Source organism: Epinephelus fuscoguttatus, linkage group LG2 (genome assembly GCF_011397635.1).
Source record: "Epinephelus fuscoguttatus linkage group LG2, E.fuscoguttatus.final_Chr_v1".
Taxonomy (NCBI): domain Eukaryota; kingdom Metazoa; phylum Chordata; class Actinopteri; order Perciformes; family Serranidae; genus Epinephelus; species Epinephelus fuscoguttatus.
In genome coordinates this window covers 48,681,557-48,699,753 of record NC_064753.1, presented here as the reverse complement: position 1 = coordinate 48,699,753, position 18,197 = coordinate 48,681,557, and the positions used below count along the sequence as shown (strand labels likewise).

General features: G+C 43.1%; 1 protein-coding gene across 1 annotated transcript in view; it reads right to left on the bottom strand.

Moving 5' to 3' along the window:
• vstm2b (V-set and transmembrane domain containing 2B) overlaps positions 1-12,879 on the bottom strand; it is a 29,597-nt gene extending 16,718 nt beyond the window's left edge. Inside the window, exons 1-4 of the mRNA XM_049599362.1 lie at positions 12,151-12,879; positions 11,438-11,625; positions 10,548-10,577; positions 7,692-8,130 (exon numbers count right to left, since the gene is read on the bottom strand). Of these exons, the coding sequence (XP_049455319.1) occupies positions 7,692-8,130; positions 10,548-10,577; positions 11,438-11,625; positions 12,151-12,223 (730 nt within the window). The 5' untranslated portion in view covers positions 12,224-12,879. The remainder of the gene's footprint in view (positions 1-7,691; positions 8,131-10,547; positions 10,578-11,437; positions 11,626-12,150) is intronic.
• Between the last annotated feature and the right edge of the window lie 5,318 nt (positions 12,880-18,197).

Here is an 18,197-nt window from a genome sequence, read left to right as displayed (position 1 = left end):
TTGTTGAACGTGGCCCCAATTTTTATGAAGAATGTTCACCTTTTTTGGATTCTCTGTTCACCATGGAGGTGTGCAAGAAAAACAATGTTTTCTTTACGAATTTAGGGTAACACGGAGTTGGTAGCTGACAAACACATTTAGGTGAAGTATTCCTTTAATATGGCATTACATGGTTAAATGAAAGATTTTGGGCACAGCCATGTTTCAGTCTGTATGGTAATGCATATCTAGGGATATAAATTTTAGTTTTACTCCTTTCATTCAAGTGAATGGCTCCTCGTGCATCTCATGTGGACTTCCAGCAATGCTAATGCTAAATTAACACACAGTATCTTGCATTCTGTGCCCCTAGCTTTGACTCAGACACCAAATATAACCCAGACCGGACAGTTGCAGGCGAGTGCCAAAACGTGGTTATCCACCAAATGTTGACTGCCGTCTGCGGGAGCACACTCAGCCTTTTAAAGCTGTATTGTCCAGTTTATAAACCTCTACAGCTGCTTTTATCTGGCTCAGTCCTAACATGCAAATACACATCCCTCTATGTCCGTTGATATGTCCCAATAAATCCACTTCTCCATAGACCCAAACCTCAAGTACAACAAAATAAATCTAACTCCTCATGACTAAACACACAACCAGCTAATTTACTAAATGCTGGTGAAATGCAGCTGGAGGCTGGTGCAGATGAGAAAGCACTTGTATGATGTCATGTCAATCATGTGGTCCCACTTCTGCTTCAGTGAGCACGATACGAGACGAGACAAAACAAAACTACATACTGTCAGAAAACAGCTGACTAATGCAGTTTCCTCAGATGTAATGTTCAGGATTTACAATAAACGGGTCCGTCATTAATAATTGGTGGTGTATTCTGACTCCTTTCTTTGTGTGAACAGAATGGAGTTGTGCAGTGGTTGCAGCAGAAATGTACCTGTCTCATGAAACAGATTATGGTCACTTTCTATTCTCTTGACTTCACAGGCTTGAAACAGAGGGGAAGGCGAGCACAAAGAACAGTTGATATCAGCACTGCAACTGCTTTCAAATTGCCAAAACAACAAGAGGCATTAAGCAATCAGGCCTGACAGTCCAATAATGGGAGCCGAGCTTCTGACTGTGAGGTTTTATGTGCTGCGTCAGTAATCCTCCGCAACACAACCAACAGATGTAGGTTACATAAATGAACACACACACATGGCTTCACAATGTCGTTGTTAATCACTGGTTTGGTTTTGGGCTTATATGAATGTCACGGGAGGAAATTTCCCCACTAGTTAATAAACTCGTGACAACGCCCGTGCTACTGATTACACCAGACACTTTACAAGAAAAGACATTCGTCAGTGACACTTTACATGGAGACATCTTAGCTTTCCCTGCTGCTGAACCATAACCAAGTGGTTTTTGTGCCTTAACCTAGCCACACATTAAAGGGATAGTTCAGGGGTTTTTTTGTTGTTCTTTTTAAGTGGGGTCATATGGGTAACTTGTCCATAGACTACATTACACACAGTCGATTGCATTCAGCACGGCCCCAGTTTGGAGAAGCAGGCTGGGGCCCGACACAGAAGCTATCAGTCTACTGATGTGGAGGGGTCAGCAACAAAATGTACTTACGCCATTTAAAAAGGCTCTACCTTACTATATAATGACGGAAACACTGTGTGTGTGTGTGTTCCATGTTTTTCTCCTCACTGACTTGGTCAATCCATGTGAAATTTGGCACAGTGGTAGAGGGTCATGGGAGGATGCCAATGAAGCAATATTACATCAATTGGCCAAAGGGGGGCGCTATAGCAACCCACTGAAATGTCAAACTTTGAATGGGCATATCTCATGCCCCGTATGTCGTAGAGACATGAAACTTTGCACAGAGATGCCTCTCCTCATGAGGAACACATTTGCCTCAAGAACCCATAACTTCCGCTTATATAGATTTTCCGCCATTTTGAATTTTTTGAAAAACACTTCAAATGGATCTCTTCCTAGGAAGTTTGAGCGATCTGCATGAAACTGGGTGAACATAATCTAGGGAGCAATATCTAAAGTTCCCTCTTGGCAAAAGTTGGAAAACTTCCTAAAACTGAGCTTCTATAAGGCAATGAATATTGCGGAGGGCGTGGCTCATCACATAAAGGTGTAGAACATCTCAAGGGTTTCACCCATCACCACGCAACTTTGTAGGCATATGAGCACACATAATCTGAGGGGACCCCTCCATTATTGACCCCATCAAACAAAATGGGGGCGCTAGAGAGCTCATTTCTTATCTAGGCCTAACCGCCATATGGATTTTTACTAAACTTGGTAGATATGTAGAACAGGACGCCTCAAGGTGACTGGAGAAATTTAACTCTAATTGGCAACTGGGTGGCGCTATAACAACAGAAAAATGCTTCAAAATGGCTAAAATGCGACCGATCGCTGTGGCTCCCCCTGTGGACCAATGTTGGTGTTGTTTCTAATGTTTGGTATGACTAAGTCATGGTATGGTATGCTGTACTCAATGGGTATGGACTAGTTTAGAGTATTTTTACTGCTTCACCGTAATTTCAGTGCTTTCCAGCTGGGGAAATCAAGTTGTCAAAAGAGCTGCTGGTCTACAGCTGCCTTCCATTAGTTAGTTCGTGTCATTGTGTGACTTTGGCATTTAAGAGTTTGGATTCACACAATGACACAAACTAACTGATGGAAGGCAGCAGTAGACCAGCAGCTCTTGTGTTCAGCAAGGCTAAAATAAATGTTTTTCTTAATGGAGTCTGGCTTTGACGGAAGCATAGGTGGGGAACGGAAGCCATTAACGGCTTTTTCATCTGAACAAGCTGTCTCTGTCGTCCCCGTCCACAGCTGTGCATTGCTTAGCTTCTGTGTGCGACTTCATTCTGCTTGTCCAAACTGACGGTGTGCCAACTGACATCTACTGTACGTAACATACTGTCTATGGATAAGTACTCCATGCAACCCCACTTCAGAAAGTCTTTTAACCACAGGATGATTTAAGTTTCAACATGTCCGCTACATAGTTACGTGCAAATGTAACATAAATGTCATTTCCAGAAACGTACTATGCCTGACAATTGAGTTAAGTCTGAACTGCGACTCAGCCACTGTGATGGAGCCAACACTTTCAGTAGCATCTTTTGTTTTGATAACATTCTGAGTGTTTTACAAATTTGAGTTTGATTATTTGATGGTTGTGAATGCTGATACGCGAAAATGAACTAAATGTTTTTCATTTCTATTTTAGAAAGGGCAAAACAACAGTGAGGGTGGTGGGTAACTAATGTAATCGGTGTGTTCCAGAACACCATGTAACACCAACTACTGCGGCGAGCCTTGGGCTTTCTGAAGAGTACAGATACAGGAGGATGAAATCTGTGTGCAGTAATAGCAGGTCTGGATTTATTGCCACCACATGTCTGTATTCCACCGGAGGGGTTTCCTCATTATAACGCGATGCTTGGAGCGGATGCAGCTGTCTTAAAAAGCACTACGTTAATAGTACCTGTCCTGTTTAATCTTAACACTACACTTTTTTCAGTGTCTGCAGTCACTGAGGGAGATGAGCACACGTTACTTCAGCTCAAGAGTTGAAAGACTTGTCGCATTTATTTTGGCAGAACATTTTCAAACATCTGTTATAGTATTTTCTTCTCTGGCAGGTGGATCTTTGAGAGGTTCCAGTTCGTCCATAATGCACCCAAATTTGTTCATATTTTGAAAGGCTGCGATCACAGTGCACTGATGGGAGTAAACAGGGGAGCAGTCCCAAGTGCTCTTATAAGGAGGCAGGTTGAGGTGGAGGATGGGTCACAAAAACGCTGACTTTCCCCTGGAGACATGGGTTCTGAACTGTGTGAACATGTTTCTTTTCCTAAACCTAACCACAGTAACATTACATTAATTATATAACTGTACGTTAACGTCAAACATGAGGTGCCAATTTTTTGGAATATCATATGAACTGTTGTGTCTGCATTGTCATAGGATATCATATGAGCCGTTCTGAGTATACCTTGATTTGTGACTCATCCACCACCTGAACGTGCCTCCTTAAAGGACTGCTTGGGACCGCTTCCTTGTTTACTCCTGTCAGCGCATTGGTCACGTGATCGCAGCCTTCCAAGACATGTGGGATGTGCAGAAATTACTGGCTCATGATTATGTGGGATATGTACTAATTTGAATGCATTACTTTTCGTAGGAAAGCATACAAGCAGTTCGTGAGAACAGCCTGGATTGGAGAGTATAACGGATTGAGTAACTGATATACAAATGGTCATTGTGTGGGTGAAGTATTCCTTTAAGTGAAAACAAGTTTTTGCATAAATTTGAAGAGGCAGATATGCTCCTACCATCATCACAAATGTTTTTACACATGCAAACAAAGTTAAGGTTCACTAGGCTTCGCAGTATCCCAGTATTACAGTATACCAGGGTATTTATCCCGACGATTCTACACAATTAAAAATTCAGACACTCCTCTTTCTATTAAACTCACTGTATGAAATGCACAGCACGAGCCACCGAAGGTCAGTCTCCTGTCTTTACTGATGGAACAGGCAGCTGAGCTAAAAGATGCCGAGACATCGAGTAGCGGAGGAATAATGCCCAGCCCACACACGCTGCATGAGCAACATGTGTGCGTCATATAACCTCTTGTTTTTTTCTTCATCCATCCGGCACACAGGACCATTAACAGCTGACTAGCAATGTCCGACTGTGGAGGAAAAAAGGCATGTTTGCTGCATCTAGCTCAGTGAATCAGAGTGGTGACTGTTGGAGCAGTGGACTGACTAACTGGATGAGTAACAGGAGAAACCAAGACGCACTCTCATAGTGTCATTTGTCGTTAACTCTGGTGAAAGATCAGAAAGGTTTGAAGGTATAAAATATGTGCTACTGCCCAAGCCTCGCGTTCACTTTCTCAATTCAAAACTGGTAACTGTCATATTATAGAAAAAGGTAAGATAGATCAAACGCACGTGTGTGCACTTGCACTGACTCTATCTTTCAAATATAAAACAGAGACACTGACAGTCTCTGCAGACATCTCTAATAATAGGCTCCACATACATGTAGGAGCAGTGCTGATGAAAGTCCTCTCCCTGTGAGAAGCCTTTGAATAACTGATCAAAGCAGGGAAACAGTGGACTGATACTCCTCTGAAATGACACAGCAGACTCCAGCACACACTCACACAACAGCAGAAAGGATATCACCTCTAATACCTCCACCGCCTCTGTCATTTACAGACATAATGCCAGCTCACAGAGATATAAATGTTGGAGTGAGCCAGGAGCACAGACGTTTGGTTCTGTACGTGTCTCAGTCCTGCACACAGCATCTGTCATACAGTCCGTGGGGCTGACTGACTGCTCTCTGCATCAGCAGCACGGCTGACAACACTCCACTAGACTTCGATGAGTTTTAATTATTCACAAGTACGCTTCATCGAACAGAACTGGGGCAGGTAGAAGAGCTATGGGGAGGTAGATTACAACTCTCCACCCCCACACCGCCTTCTCTCATCCTTTCCCGAGCCATCTGCCAAGTGGCTGGCAGAGGTAGTCATAAATAGGTGTAACACGTTCATACATATGTCAACAAAAATGCTCCCCTGATTTAAAGAGATTTGACAAGTGTGACGGGGGTGTGGCAGCATCACATGAATAGATGATGGAGAGAGCTGAGCTGGGCGATCACACTCACTGTCATGCATACAACACGAGACGACACATACAGTATGTATGATACAGAAATATTCATGCTGTCACATGGAGGGGTGCCAACAAATCTGAATATTTCCTTTTTGCAACATGGAAATTTTTTTGTGTGTGTTTGACAAAAGGTGATATGACAAGATGTCACAAGTTGTGCATAAGATGAAGCGTGTAGAAAATGTGGCAGAACAAGGATAGTGCTCAAGAGAGTCACAACGGGTGCACAATAAGTATTAAAATATGGACATAACTGGGGTTGCAAGGAAACCTTCCATGGGAATTAAAGGAAATGAAATGGAAATTTGGGGGTTATCAGCTCAGGCTCTATTTACCATGTCATTAGCTGACAGAAACTAACCATTTGCTCTGTCATAAGCAGACATAATCCATTCATTTGCCAAATAAATAAATTAATTTGTGGAATACACACAATGTGAAATGTGCCATGTGGTGAGAAGGGAAAGGTACAAATTCAGGGTTTTAAGTCCACAACCATTTCATTAAAATCATGTTTAACAACTAAGAATGAATGGAAATAGATTAATTAGCTCAATCAGGCTCCAGCTGACAACAGTGACAGCTAGCTAGCAAAAATTAGCTGGGTGTTAGCAAGTTATAGACTGTCTGCTTTGCTATCTGCTGGTTAACTGAAATATCATAAAAAGTATCAAATACTTGAGCGATGCAAGCCAAACATTCATGAAATCATGTCGACGTTTAGCTCCACAGTGTTGAACAGTAGTGCTGGCAGCAGTGTGGGCTGAACATGTGATGGGAGAATGTACTGTGCATTCAGTAATTTTACTGAATTGCTATTTAATGGGATGTTGGTAAATATTCTGTACATGTGATGGAAAAGTGTGCTGCTGAATGCATCTACCCTTAGAAATCTTCCAGAAATGTACTGCTGATTTTGCAACCCTTTGTAACCCTAAACATAGCACACACAATGTTGCAGACAAAACTTCACCACAAAATCAAAATAACATATTTTTCCTCTTACCCATAGAGCTATTTATCAATTTAGATTGTTTTGATGTGAGTTACTTCTCTCCAATATAATGGCACTAAATGGCACTAGCTTCCTTCTCTATATTTGAAAATCTAGAGAAGGAAGTGTGCATCTACTGCTAGCTCACCTAGCACCACTGAGCTAGCTTATTTTACAGCTTAGCTCAGGAGGACTCCATTAATGTTTACAACTGTCACCGTCACAAGTATGAGCCTCTCGTCCATGAGCAGATGCACACTTCCTTCTGCAGGTTGATACAGGTGGCGGGTGTAGTTCGGTAGAAAGAAAATAGTTCCTACATGGAACTGCTCACAACAAGGTCTGTGGATTATCTTAAGTAACCGAGTCATGGTTTCTGAAGAGACATTGTTGTTGAGTTTTTCAAATGATATCTCCAACACTCGACAACTCACACCAAAACTATCTAGACTGATAGATAGCACTAAAGGTAAGAGGAAAAATATTTATTTTTGATTTTAGGGTGAACTGCCCCTTTAAACATCCTCCTGCACACTGGCCAAATGAAAGACACAAAAGTGAATTATAAATAATTCCAGAATATTTGCATGAACAGTTACAATTGTAAGTGAGCTGTGTTCAATATGACATGGAAGTTAGACTCCAGACTTGTCAAGTACGCAGCTCCCCTTGAATAGGCTTAAAGGTTTAGTGGCAGGTGTAATTGATGAAAGGACTCCACAGTGACTGTCAGACTGAAAGATCCTCCACAACAACACGAAGACAAAGGGTCCCTGTCAGACAGAAACAACAGCCTATTCGCTCAGATTTGAGTTACTAAGACGGATGAACCTTGAGACAGATGCAGACCGGCACAGCAGCCACATACAGTCTGCTGAGCTGTCTGTAAATCTCAGGTGGATCCTCCCCTCTACAACCACTGAGGGGCACTGTGGCTCTGTTTCCCCTCCACCCTCCCTCCAACACACACTCACCAGCTCCGAGCTGCTGCCGGAGGATGGCTGCGTTCCCTGGCAGCGGTGAAGCTGACGACTTGGCCACCGAAGTGGTGGTGGATGAGATAGATGGGAGGAGGCCGGGCTGGGCCTGCTGAGGCACCAGGTGCTTCCCCTGCCCTAACCTCGGACCTCCTGCCAGCCCCTGGCCGGGCTCTGAGGTGGCCCTCCCTGCTCCGCCCCCTCCCAGAGCTGTATTGGTATTCCTCAGCGGCCAGCGGTTCTGGATGTGCGACACTGCCTCCTCAGCCACCATGCCGTCACCCAGCGCAACGTGCAGCGTGGCGTGAACCGTAAATTCCTGAGTCTCGTCGGCCCACAGGTCAGACACGCGGCACTCGTACACCCCCTCGTCTTCTTTCTTCACCTTGGACAGGCTGAGGCGGTGGGAGATGGCGTTTCCCTGAACACGCACAGTCTGGAACCAAGGCAGAGGAAAAAGGAAACACTGAGACGTGACAAATGGCAACGCTTGAAAAACTACCAGTTTAAGCACACATTAATCATCAGCTTAATAAGAGTAGCTCCATGTTTTATGAGTAGAGGTGGAGGCACAGGCATCAACAAAAGCGCCAACTCATGATCCTGTATTAGCTGCTCAGCAGACCTAGACATTAGTTCTTACAGAGCTTTAATTACCCCTAATAAGGTACACTTCAACAGCACAAAAAATAAAAATAACACACACACACATCACCACAACGTATGCTGCCACAGTGTGTTTAACACTGACACCATTTTAGAGGTCTGAGAACATGAGATTAAAACATGTCTGAGGAAACTGGGGCAGTCACTTAAGTCTTAAGTGAATAGTAGTCACAGACTAATCCATCATCCATCAGTCGATCTGAATGACAAATGTCTATAAAAATGCATTCAAATTATTTCTGGAACTAAAGTTTTGAAAATGCCAAAATTCAATATACCAGTAACAATTATAAACTGAGTTCACGTTAACAGAGCACAGAAGAGACTACACCACATAAAAACTTTCTGGTTGCCCAAACACCCAGTGAGTGAAGCTGTTGACAGAGAGTGATGCTGTGTCCCAAATCAGATACTGCTATACTTAGACTTGCTATTCTGAGTCAAGCTGCAGCCTCCAGGGCAGCAAGATGAAGCCAACACAGAGTGCCAAAAACTGCAGTTCCTCTAATGGCCACTTGAGGCTGGCTCCAAGATCCAGACCAGACCCTGATAAACATGTTTGAAGCCTGGTGAAAAACGTTTTGGTCTTTATGGCTAATTTCCCTGTTCATGACAACTGTATTGTGGGTACATTTTTATATAACTCACCCATTTAAATCTTATTAAGACTTAAAGTTTCACATCACTAAGGGCGGGCTGCTTTATGTGACAGGCTGTCTGCCGATAGTGTCCTCAGCTTCTCAGTCAGATCCAACCCTCACTCCTCAACAAGTTGGCAACAGCCAAAATGCCGAACACGAGGATTCCACAAACCAATGGGTGAGGTCACATTAGCTAAGTCCATTATTTTGACAGTATATGTCTGTCTGGCAAAATGCATGATATTGGATTTTTCGCTAACATCTGCTATGACGATATGTAACGACTAATTTAACCGATTACCAATATCAAATATAGTCTCTTCTGTAGTGGAATTAACATCATATTATGTGTGCATACTCTTATTGTGACGGCCCACCAGCAGATGGAGATATAATATAGAATACTTTGTTTGTTTTTTTGGCTTAATTCTGTCATAGTTTGGTACTGCAAACAATATAGTCTGAGTGGGTGGAACTTCGCTTTATAGATCAGCCTCTCATTCGGCGGAACGAGCCACCTGCTGAAGTCCCGCCCTACCACCTCCGGTTGCAGTTTTCAACACGTCCTTTACTGACTTTTGCGGTGTTTGATCTTGCGGGGATGTAGCCATTTTTCTGCCATGGTTCGCGTCCTGTAGGTGATATTTTTGTGGGCGTGCCAAAATACTGCCCCCCGGCAGTATTTTTGCAAGCGCACCGTTGCTGTGGCACCGCCCAGAACGATTGTGATTGGTTGAAAGAAATACAAGCAGCCGGGGCGTTTTTTTCTCCAATCTTAAAGTGAGAGTCGGCCCAGCCAGACCTTTCTTTTCTTGAGAAAGGTCTGGTGAGCGAGACTACAAACAATATAACCAATGCTAACCTCAGCTTGCTAGCCAGCTAGCCTTAAAAATATCGCAATATTATTTCTTAGCCATATCGCCCAGCCCTACACTAAACTGTTGTCACATAGACACTATTAATTTAAAATTTGGTAGCACAAACAATAACGTGAATGCTGACTTAAGCTTGCTAGCTAGCGGTCTAGCCTTATTGACGAGCATATATTTTGGCAAGTGGCAATTGTTCGTCAAATGTTGGTGATAATGCTCCGCCTGGTTGCAGCTCGCTGAGCAGAAGAAGAAAAGCTGCCAAATGTTGCCATCTTTATTCCGTGACGCGCACAGTGGCCGTTGTTTGATTTGAGACAACACTACCCTGTCATTATGAAAGAAAGTACATAGTGTTCTACATGTACTAATGGAAGTATCTGATTTGAGAGACAGCTTGAGTGTCAGGTGTACCAGCCATTAATGAAGTCATGTCATCAAGGATAGACACAGAATGTGTTTCAGCCTTAAGCGAGGAGCGTGTCTGTCACATTCTACCTTTTCATCATAATGCACTCCACCGTGTCAGGTTGGTCTTTTCTTTCTCCTAAGACATGCTAAGTGATGCTCTGTCAAATTAATGCGAACATCATTTATCAAATGAAACTCCCCTGCGTGGTATTTAAAAATAAAAGTCTGCTAATCAGCACTCTTGAGGCAGGAGGGTGGACACTTACACTTATTTTTGTGGCTTCCCTTGGAACGACCTGAAAAAAGGAAAGCACCGTGAGTCACATCATGTCAACAGCATGATTAGCAGTGAGCAGAACATCAGCTATTATATGAGGAACATTACGGGCAACAATAACACAAGGTTGTTATTTCACTTGGTGAGCCGAGCAAACGGCATGAGCAGAGCTGTTGCATACATTTCTCAAAGACGCCATTGATAACCTCTCTGTCTCTCCCTCGTCTTCTCCCTCTGCACTTTTTACCCCTGCTGCATGTTTTAATGTGCTTAAACCGCAGAGGAAATGCCACAGATGTGATTGTCCCTGACTCCACAGACAACTGAAAGAGACTGATTTGTCATGCTGAAGGGAAAAGTAATTCCCACCGCGTCCTGCCACAATATCCTATCATGGCGGTTTTATGCAGCGGACCTGAGAGGAATGTAATGGTGTTGATAACCAACAAGTGCCCTTTCAGCAGTCAGAGTGGCATCGCCCCTCGTCCTGAGTAATGCACGGGATTAATGGCTGACAAAAGCAGGAGATTCAAACACTGGTGATTGTTACTTTAAAAATGCAGATAGATGCAGGAGATCAAAGAAACTGTGTGCACCAGGCTCATGTCAAGAATTTACAGATATCTGCAGCCTGTGGATTTACAAACAGGCCGGTGTGAATGCACAAATATAGAAATGTTGATCTCTGGCAGATTTACATGGTTGAACTGCAACTGACATCTATGCATATTATCCATTTTTAGCTTCTGTGCTTAAGATGATGTCCAAAGACTACGTGCAGGTCATGGAGGGCACAGCAGACTGTCACTACACATGCTTGGACCTGAGTTATGTGTAATTAACTAATGGTCTTGGTGTCGTCGTCAGTGTTGCAGCTACCTTGGCTCTGCTGGCCGGGGCACTGATCTGCAGCTCATGAGGCAGTTCTTTAGGCACGTCCTCCTTCAGGTACCACCACTGGATCTCCAGAGACATGGGCGCTGAGCTGACAGCCTTGAAGGCGCAGGGCATCTCCACATCCTCTCCCTCCCCCACACTCACATCTTTAGGGACTTCAGTGAATGCAGCTTTGGTATATGAAGAAGAGAGAGAGAGGCAAGACACCAGAAGCACAGATTAATGAGCGAGTAGGTGTGCGTAAAACACCTTGCATGAGCCGAAAAGCATCCAGAGTTCGGCCTGTTGTTTGGCCATCCATTCTCCTGCCATCATGCAGACTCTCTGTGTTTAAGCCCTCCTCCTATAGTCCCCATTAACTGTGATTTATAGACTGAAATGGTTTTACTCGAGCACCTGTGACCTACAATCTGCCTCAGGCTGTGTTTGATCAAATAATGGAGAGTAATTCTCCATCCATTTCATGCTGCTGTGATGTGGGAACAGCTGGATCATTCATGTTTTATTACAATTCTTCAGCTATTTTATTCTACTTTTTTACAGAAATAACTGCCCAGGCTTTGTTCCAACACCAGCAGGAGATGTTTAATCCTGCACACAGCTGGGATTTATTTTGAACCATAGCTTTTTAAAAGCCACAGCGTCAAAACATGTATCTCATTCCCCATTTGCCTCCTCTCTTGGGTCTCACTTACCATTTGCACAAATCATAAAGGGCGAATTGAGAATGAAGTAATAAAGGAGGCTGTATAGTCCCGTGTTTTCCATGTCACAGTCAGGCTCGTCACACTCAGCACGGACATTAGACGGTCATTTGACCTGGATGTGTTGCGTCCTGTTACTCAAATAACTCCAAATATGGGCATAGAAGAAGCGGAATCCAGAGGCAGCCGCAGCATCAGCCAGGCAACATGTACAATCCGGAGGTGAGCGCGAGCATAATTAAAACCACATCTCAAGAGCTGGAGTAATTCTGCAGCGAATAAGTCAAAGAAGTAATTTTAATTCCCTCAGTGAACGCGGAGCCTCCTTTATTCCCCACTGAGCGTCGGCTGGAAGTAGAAACCGAACTTCCCGGTTAGTGGCAGAAACCTGCTCTTCATCATCACCCCGCTTCCCTGGCGTAGGAAAGCTCTCCCGGGCTCCGCTCCAACACCCATCACATAACCGATCCTGTGTGTGAGAGACAGCGCCGCAACAGCACCAGCCGGAGAGGAGACGCGGAGGACAACTTCTCCCTGATGCTGACAAACACGGATGATGTGTGGGGAGAGCCGTGCGTCTGTCCTTTCCTCTGTGTTGGTGGATCCCCCTCTCTCGTCTGCCAGCTGTCACCGACCTGGAGCCTTTGCGCGGATTGGTGTGCGTCGCGAGGAGGCGAGAGGTCTCTGGGCGCCCTCCCCCCTCTGCGCTCCCTCCCTCTCTCTCCAGTGTGCCAGTGTCATGTCTTCTTCTCACTGCTGCTGGCTTCCACATAATAAAGTGCTTTTTTTTTCTTTTTTTGAAAACACACACACACACACACACACACACACACACACACACACACACAGTAAGTGACTTACTGTATCTATCAGAGCTGCCGTTTTACATTAAGGGCATCAAGATAATCTATACTGACTCAGACAGACAGTTCCGGAGGCTTATTCACATAAAATCCCCCATTTGTATCAAATCCTGCTCTGTGAAAACCACTCAGGCTGCTGGTGCAGAGAGGAGAAGTGCACAGGCTGCTATGATGCGTTCCCACAGACACATGCTGGGAATGACCATTTGAGCACCTCCAACACCTGCACTGGGCTGAATGTCAGTGGGATCATGTGTGGCATTCAAACAGTAGGTAACTGTTGAGCAGTGGCCTACTGGCCTTCTCTGGGAAACTCTGGGACCGTTTTTACAACCCAGTTGGCAGGAAAATATTGGCATTGTACATTTCTGCAAACCACGGACGTGTTACATTTGTATGGTATCATGTAGGCCTAGTGGATACGCTGTAACCAGGGGCTTAAATACAGACAGTGGAGGCAGTGCGGTTGCACTAGGGCCTGTGAGGTGGGGGCCCATAGAGAGAGTGGGCCCTCCAACAATGTGTTAAATGGAGAATGGGCCCTTATGAGTGATTGCCAAAAGTCAACTATTCTATAACTAGAAATCAACTATTAGAATTGTTAAATTAAATTAGTAATTTCTCATTTTCTTTGGTATTCTTGTTACACACAGATATGCAGTGATGGTTGCTGGGTAATATGTATGTTGATATTTTCAAATGTCAGGTCTCTGATCATGTGACAAGATGATATGTGCACGATGGCCTGCACTAGGGCGCTTCATCACTACCTTACGCCACTGGTTGAAACTTTATGTTTCACCAACATGTGGCTAAGTTTAGGCACAAATATCGCTTGGTCATGGTCAGGAAAAGATTGTGTTTTGGCTTAAAATACCTGGTTTGGAGGAACAATCCCTGCAGGACAAGCTGTGATGTCTTGGTTAAAAACATCACTTTTCATGATACTATCCCCGCTGGAAAATCACAATGGGTTGCTACAAAACACCCACAGTTGGAGCCAAAAAAGCCTGATAATGTAGGTGCATCTCTGCAAAACACCCATGTTTCATGTCCAAAAAGCTGCAGGAAAAATACTGACGTGTCACTAGAAAACATTCACATTTGGCAGCTAAAAAGCTGTGGTATAAACAGATGGGTTGCTACAAAACACTCAAGTTTGGTGCCTGTGTGACCACTGAAGTGAAAATTTTTGTCTTTGTCCCTTTTTGTTGCATTGAAATTAATTTATGGTTTGTTTGATTCCTCTCTTTTGTCTTTTCACCGTTTGTGGCCATATATTTTTTTTGTGATATTTCTATGTGTCTGAATTGTCTCTTCTATTTTGAGAGAGAGAGTAAAGCTAAAATGTGTTTCACCACTAGAAATACCACATTTTGGACCTCTTACTTGAATCTCAGATTAACTCTGAAGTATTTGAGAATTTTGGGACCTTTTTTTAATGTTTCCCCACAGACAAGCTGAGACCGGGATACCAGGCCGTGTACAATACAGTTTTAAGATATAGATATCAACTAACTGTCGTTGACGGTAATTCTCAAAGCGCATTGCACTATAATCCGCCCAGTGACCAAGCTCCAGAGGTTACTGTCTAACAGTGAGAGCTTCACAGATTTCAGTAATTCAGATACACTCTGTCTGTATGACTAAGTGTTGTTTTTCTGCAGATAAGTTACAACAGGAAACAACATTTCCTGTTTAAGGTTTAGTGAAAAATCCAGTGTTCTTCTGATGCTGTGAATTTTATTACAGTGAGCTGAGTGTCAAACTGGTAAAAAGAAAAAAAAGCACTCAATATTCATACATGATAATCTGACTTTGAAAAACATGTAAATGTTCTGCGTGTGTGTGTGTGTGTGTGTGTGTGTGTGTATCGTCTGGGTAGAAATTCAGATTCTCCGTCTGTCTCATGTATCTGTGCGCACAGGTCCAGTATGCGATGCAGGACTGTGTGTGAGTGCAGCAGCAGGATGTCTGTTTCCTCACAGCTGCCAGACTTCAGGGGTTGTTGAGGCTGCATGTTGGGAGAGATGGAGAGAGAGACCAAATTTGAATTTTCAAAAGCTCTTTATTTGCTCAGAACAATATTTACAAAGTTAACTCAGAAATCCAGAACAAACAAAATGAAGTTATTTAATTAAATTCACCCACAGGTTGGCACAGTGGTGAAGTGGTTAGTGCTGTGGCCTCACAGCAAGAGGGTTCTGGGTTCAAACCCACCCCTCTGTGTGGACTTTGCATGACACTCCCCAGTCATTGTGGGTTTTCTCCAGGTTCTCCAGCTTCCTTCCTCCTGTGAATTAATAATGGATGAATTTCAACCATATTGCTCAACTCAAAATAAGGATGAAGTCATATTTTACCACAGAACATAAAATATTTCATAACACTATGTTGCTGAATTCTGCCACATTGTGAGATTGTAAAAGTTGCATTTAAACAGTTTAATGCACGGCTGGGCAAACGTGTGCATTTGATCTCTGCTCAAGGAACTCATGCACATGCGGCTACAGAGATACACTTAGGGTGTTTGGTTTTTTTTGTCAAACATAACATTTTTGCAAAAGTCATGTGTTTGGGAAGTACAGGAAGAATGTTTGCCTTGTTTGGATTCTTGATTCACTGTGGAGGCAAGTGAGGAAAAAAGTATTTTTCAACGTGACCTGTGGTGAGTAACTGAAATATGAATTATTTTGCAGGTGAAGTATTCTTATAAGTCTGATTTGAGTCTCAATGTCTTGAATAGGACAAGTACTATAATTAGGGCTGTCAAAATAATCCTTTAATTTCGATTCATTTATCACAGAAAAATTAACGCGTTAAAGGATTAATGTTGATAATCATGTTCCATGGTGCCCTTTGACCCGGTGTGTCATTGAAGGCCATAGTGTCTCTGTCACGTGATGGAGGCAGATGAGACGACGCTGCTCAGCCCTGTGAATGGAACATTTACTTTTACAAAAACGCCCAGATGAACTGTTGATAGGAGCACTGTTCTCTGCAGGTTCTGCAGGAAGGAATTTTCGTACCATCGGAGAACTTCAAGCCTGAAATATCACCTCAGCACAAAGCATTTAACAGCAAACCCAGAGGTCTGAGCTAGCACAGCCTCTGATGCTGATGCTAGCAGGCAGCCTCGTCATGCCACACTGAACCAGGTGTTCAGACTGAATCAGTCTACCTGTGACCCACTGACTAACTCCCTTACAGAATGGACTACAGTCCAGTTTGGGTGGCCGAGGACAGGGGGACAACTGTGTCCAACATCCAGCAGCTTTACTACGGCACCAAAATTCATTTGAATTGAATTTTTAAAAATACTTTCATAGCAAAGGTTGATGTATGCAATTAATTTAGATTAATTATTCACCGAGCATGTGCATTCATTTTTTGAGTTGCTTGACAGCCCTATTTATAATCTGTCACCAAGACATACATTACAGAGGTGAAATTAACTGTAACACAAACTTCTTGTGGGAAAAGAAATGATGTCAGTTCACATCTGTTTTGCACTTTTGTTTTTAGTCACTGACTAAATGTAAATTAGAATAAAAAAATGTTTCTTTTAAACATGTTAACTTGATTTATCTAGGTTATATATCTTAATATCCATGAATGATGATACATACTTTGTCATAATTCTTATCTAACTGGTATTCTATGTGATACTTTAACGGCATTTTTACATGTACTAGACACAAATTGTGAGAATTCCTACATAAACATTGCCTTTGAATTTATCACCATTATGAGGAAGTGAAAGAGACTTTCTCTAAATTGAACACTTGTATTATGCATTTATGTCATTAAATTGCTGCAGAGTGACCTTGCTCTGTCAGTGCAGACTTCAGAACATTCAGTGAAAAAAAGCGCAGCTCTCCTCTGTGAGGCAAATCAGACTTCAATCTTAATCGTCTCCATTGAAAGAGACTGGACAGAAAGCAGCTGTTCTTTAGTTAAGAAAAGTAATTTCATATCAAACAGGAAGCAGGGACTCGTACACCTATCCTGGTTGTCACTCTGATAGAAATGTCATTTGCATCTTGGCTCACAACTTCCTCTCCACCTGTCTTAGCTGCTCTCACTGTGTCTCTTTGTCCATTTGTATTCCAGCTGTCTCTTCAGCAGAGCAAATGTATTTGCTTCAGACAAAACAGTGTGTTGACAGAATCTCTCCTTCACTTGCAGATTTCTTTTCAGGTCTGAAAATGTATAAAAGAAAAGGCATTGTTTCAGTTCAGTTTGCACAGCGTCTAACAGTGAGTACCACACACACACACACACACACACACACACACACACACACACACACACACACTTCGACAAATCTTCTAACCAATTGTTTTTTAGTGGCTGTTTGCAGTTGAGTAATTGTGTAGTGATACAGTTATATTACAAAGTAATTTGTAACATTACTTGTTACTTTGAGTTCCTTCTACCAGCTCTGTCAGAGCTGCCATCAGATCTCTGCTCGAGGTCCCATCGTCTGTGTTTAACGTACAAATAGAAAACAAGACATTATGGTTTCACGAGCAGCCATTTTGTTTAAAGTTTTAAGATCTACAACTCTGATAAAACTAGGTGATTCCTGAATGTATTGTTTACCAACCACATGTAGGCAAAGCTGACAAGCTAGCAGCTGAGAAATACTCAGTCCGAGTGCCGGAGCACACCTCGGCACAAACGGGACTGTTCGTAAATTTGGGGGACTGTTCAGTTATTCAGAGCACCACACTCTCGAAGCAGCAGACCGCCAAGCAGAGCGAATGTGTGATTAACTAAACCCCGATCACACAGAAAGTATTTTAGCAGCTTGAAGCAGCTTTTTGTAATTGTTTTAATGCGAATGAAGCTTTTTGCTCGCTGTTTGTGCTTTGTAACACACCTGGCATTTTTGCATGAGCGTTCTGAACTCCTCGAGTTGAAAAAACTTCAACTCAGAGCAGAAAAGTCCTCCACATCATGTGTGCTCTTTCACCATTGTCCCATCAGATGATTTGAGAGGCGGGCCTTCTGTGGTGGTCACAACAACAAACTGGTAGTAGCGGTTGCTGGATACACACAGAGCTATATGACTTTACAAACCGCAGTTAGCACCATCTCAATAGAAAACAGCAGGCGTGGAAGCAGATAAGTGCAGTACTTGAAACGTCCATGATGGAGGAGAAGCTCCTG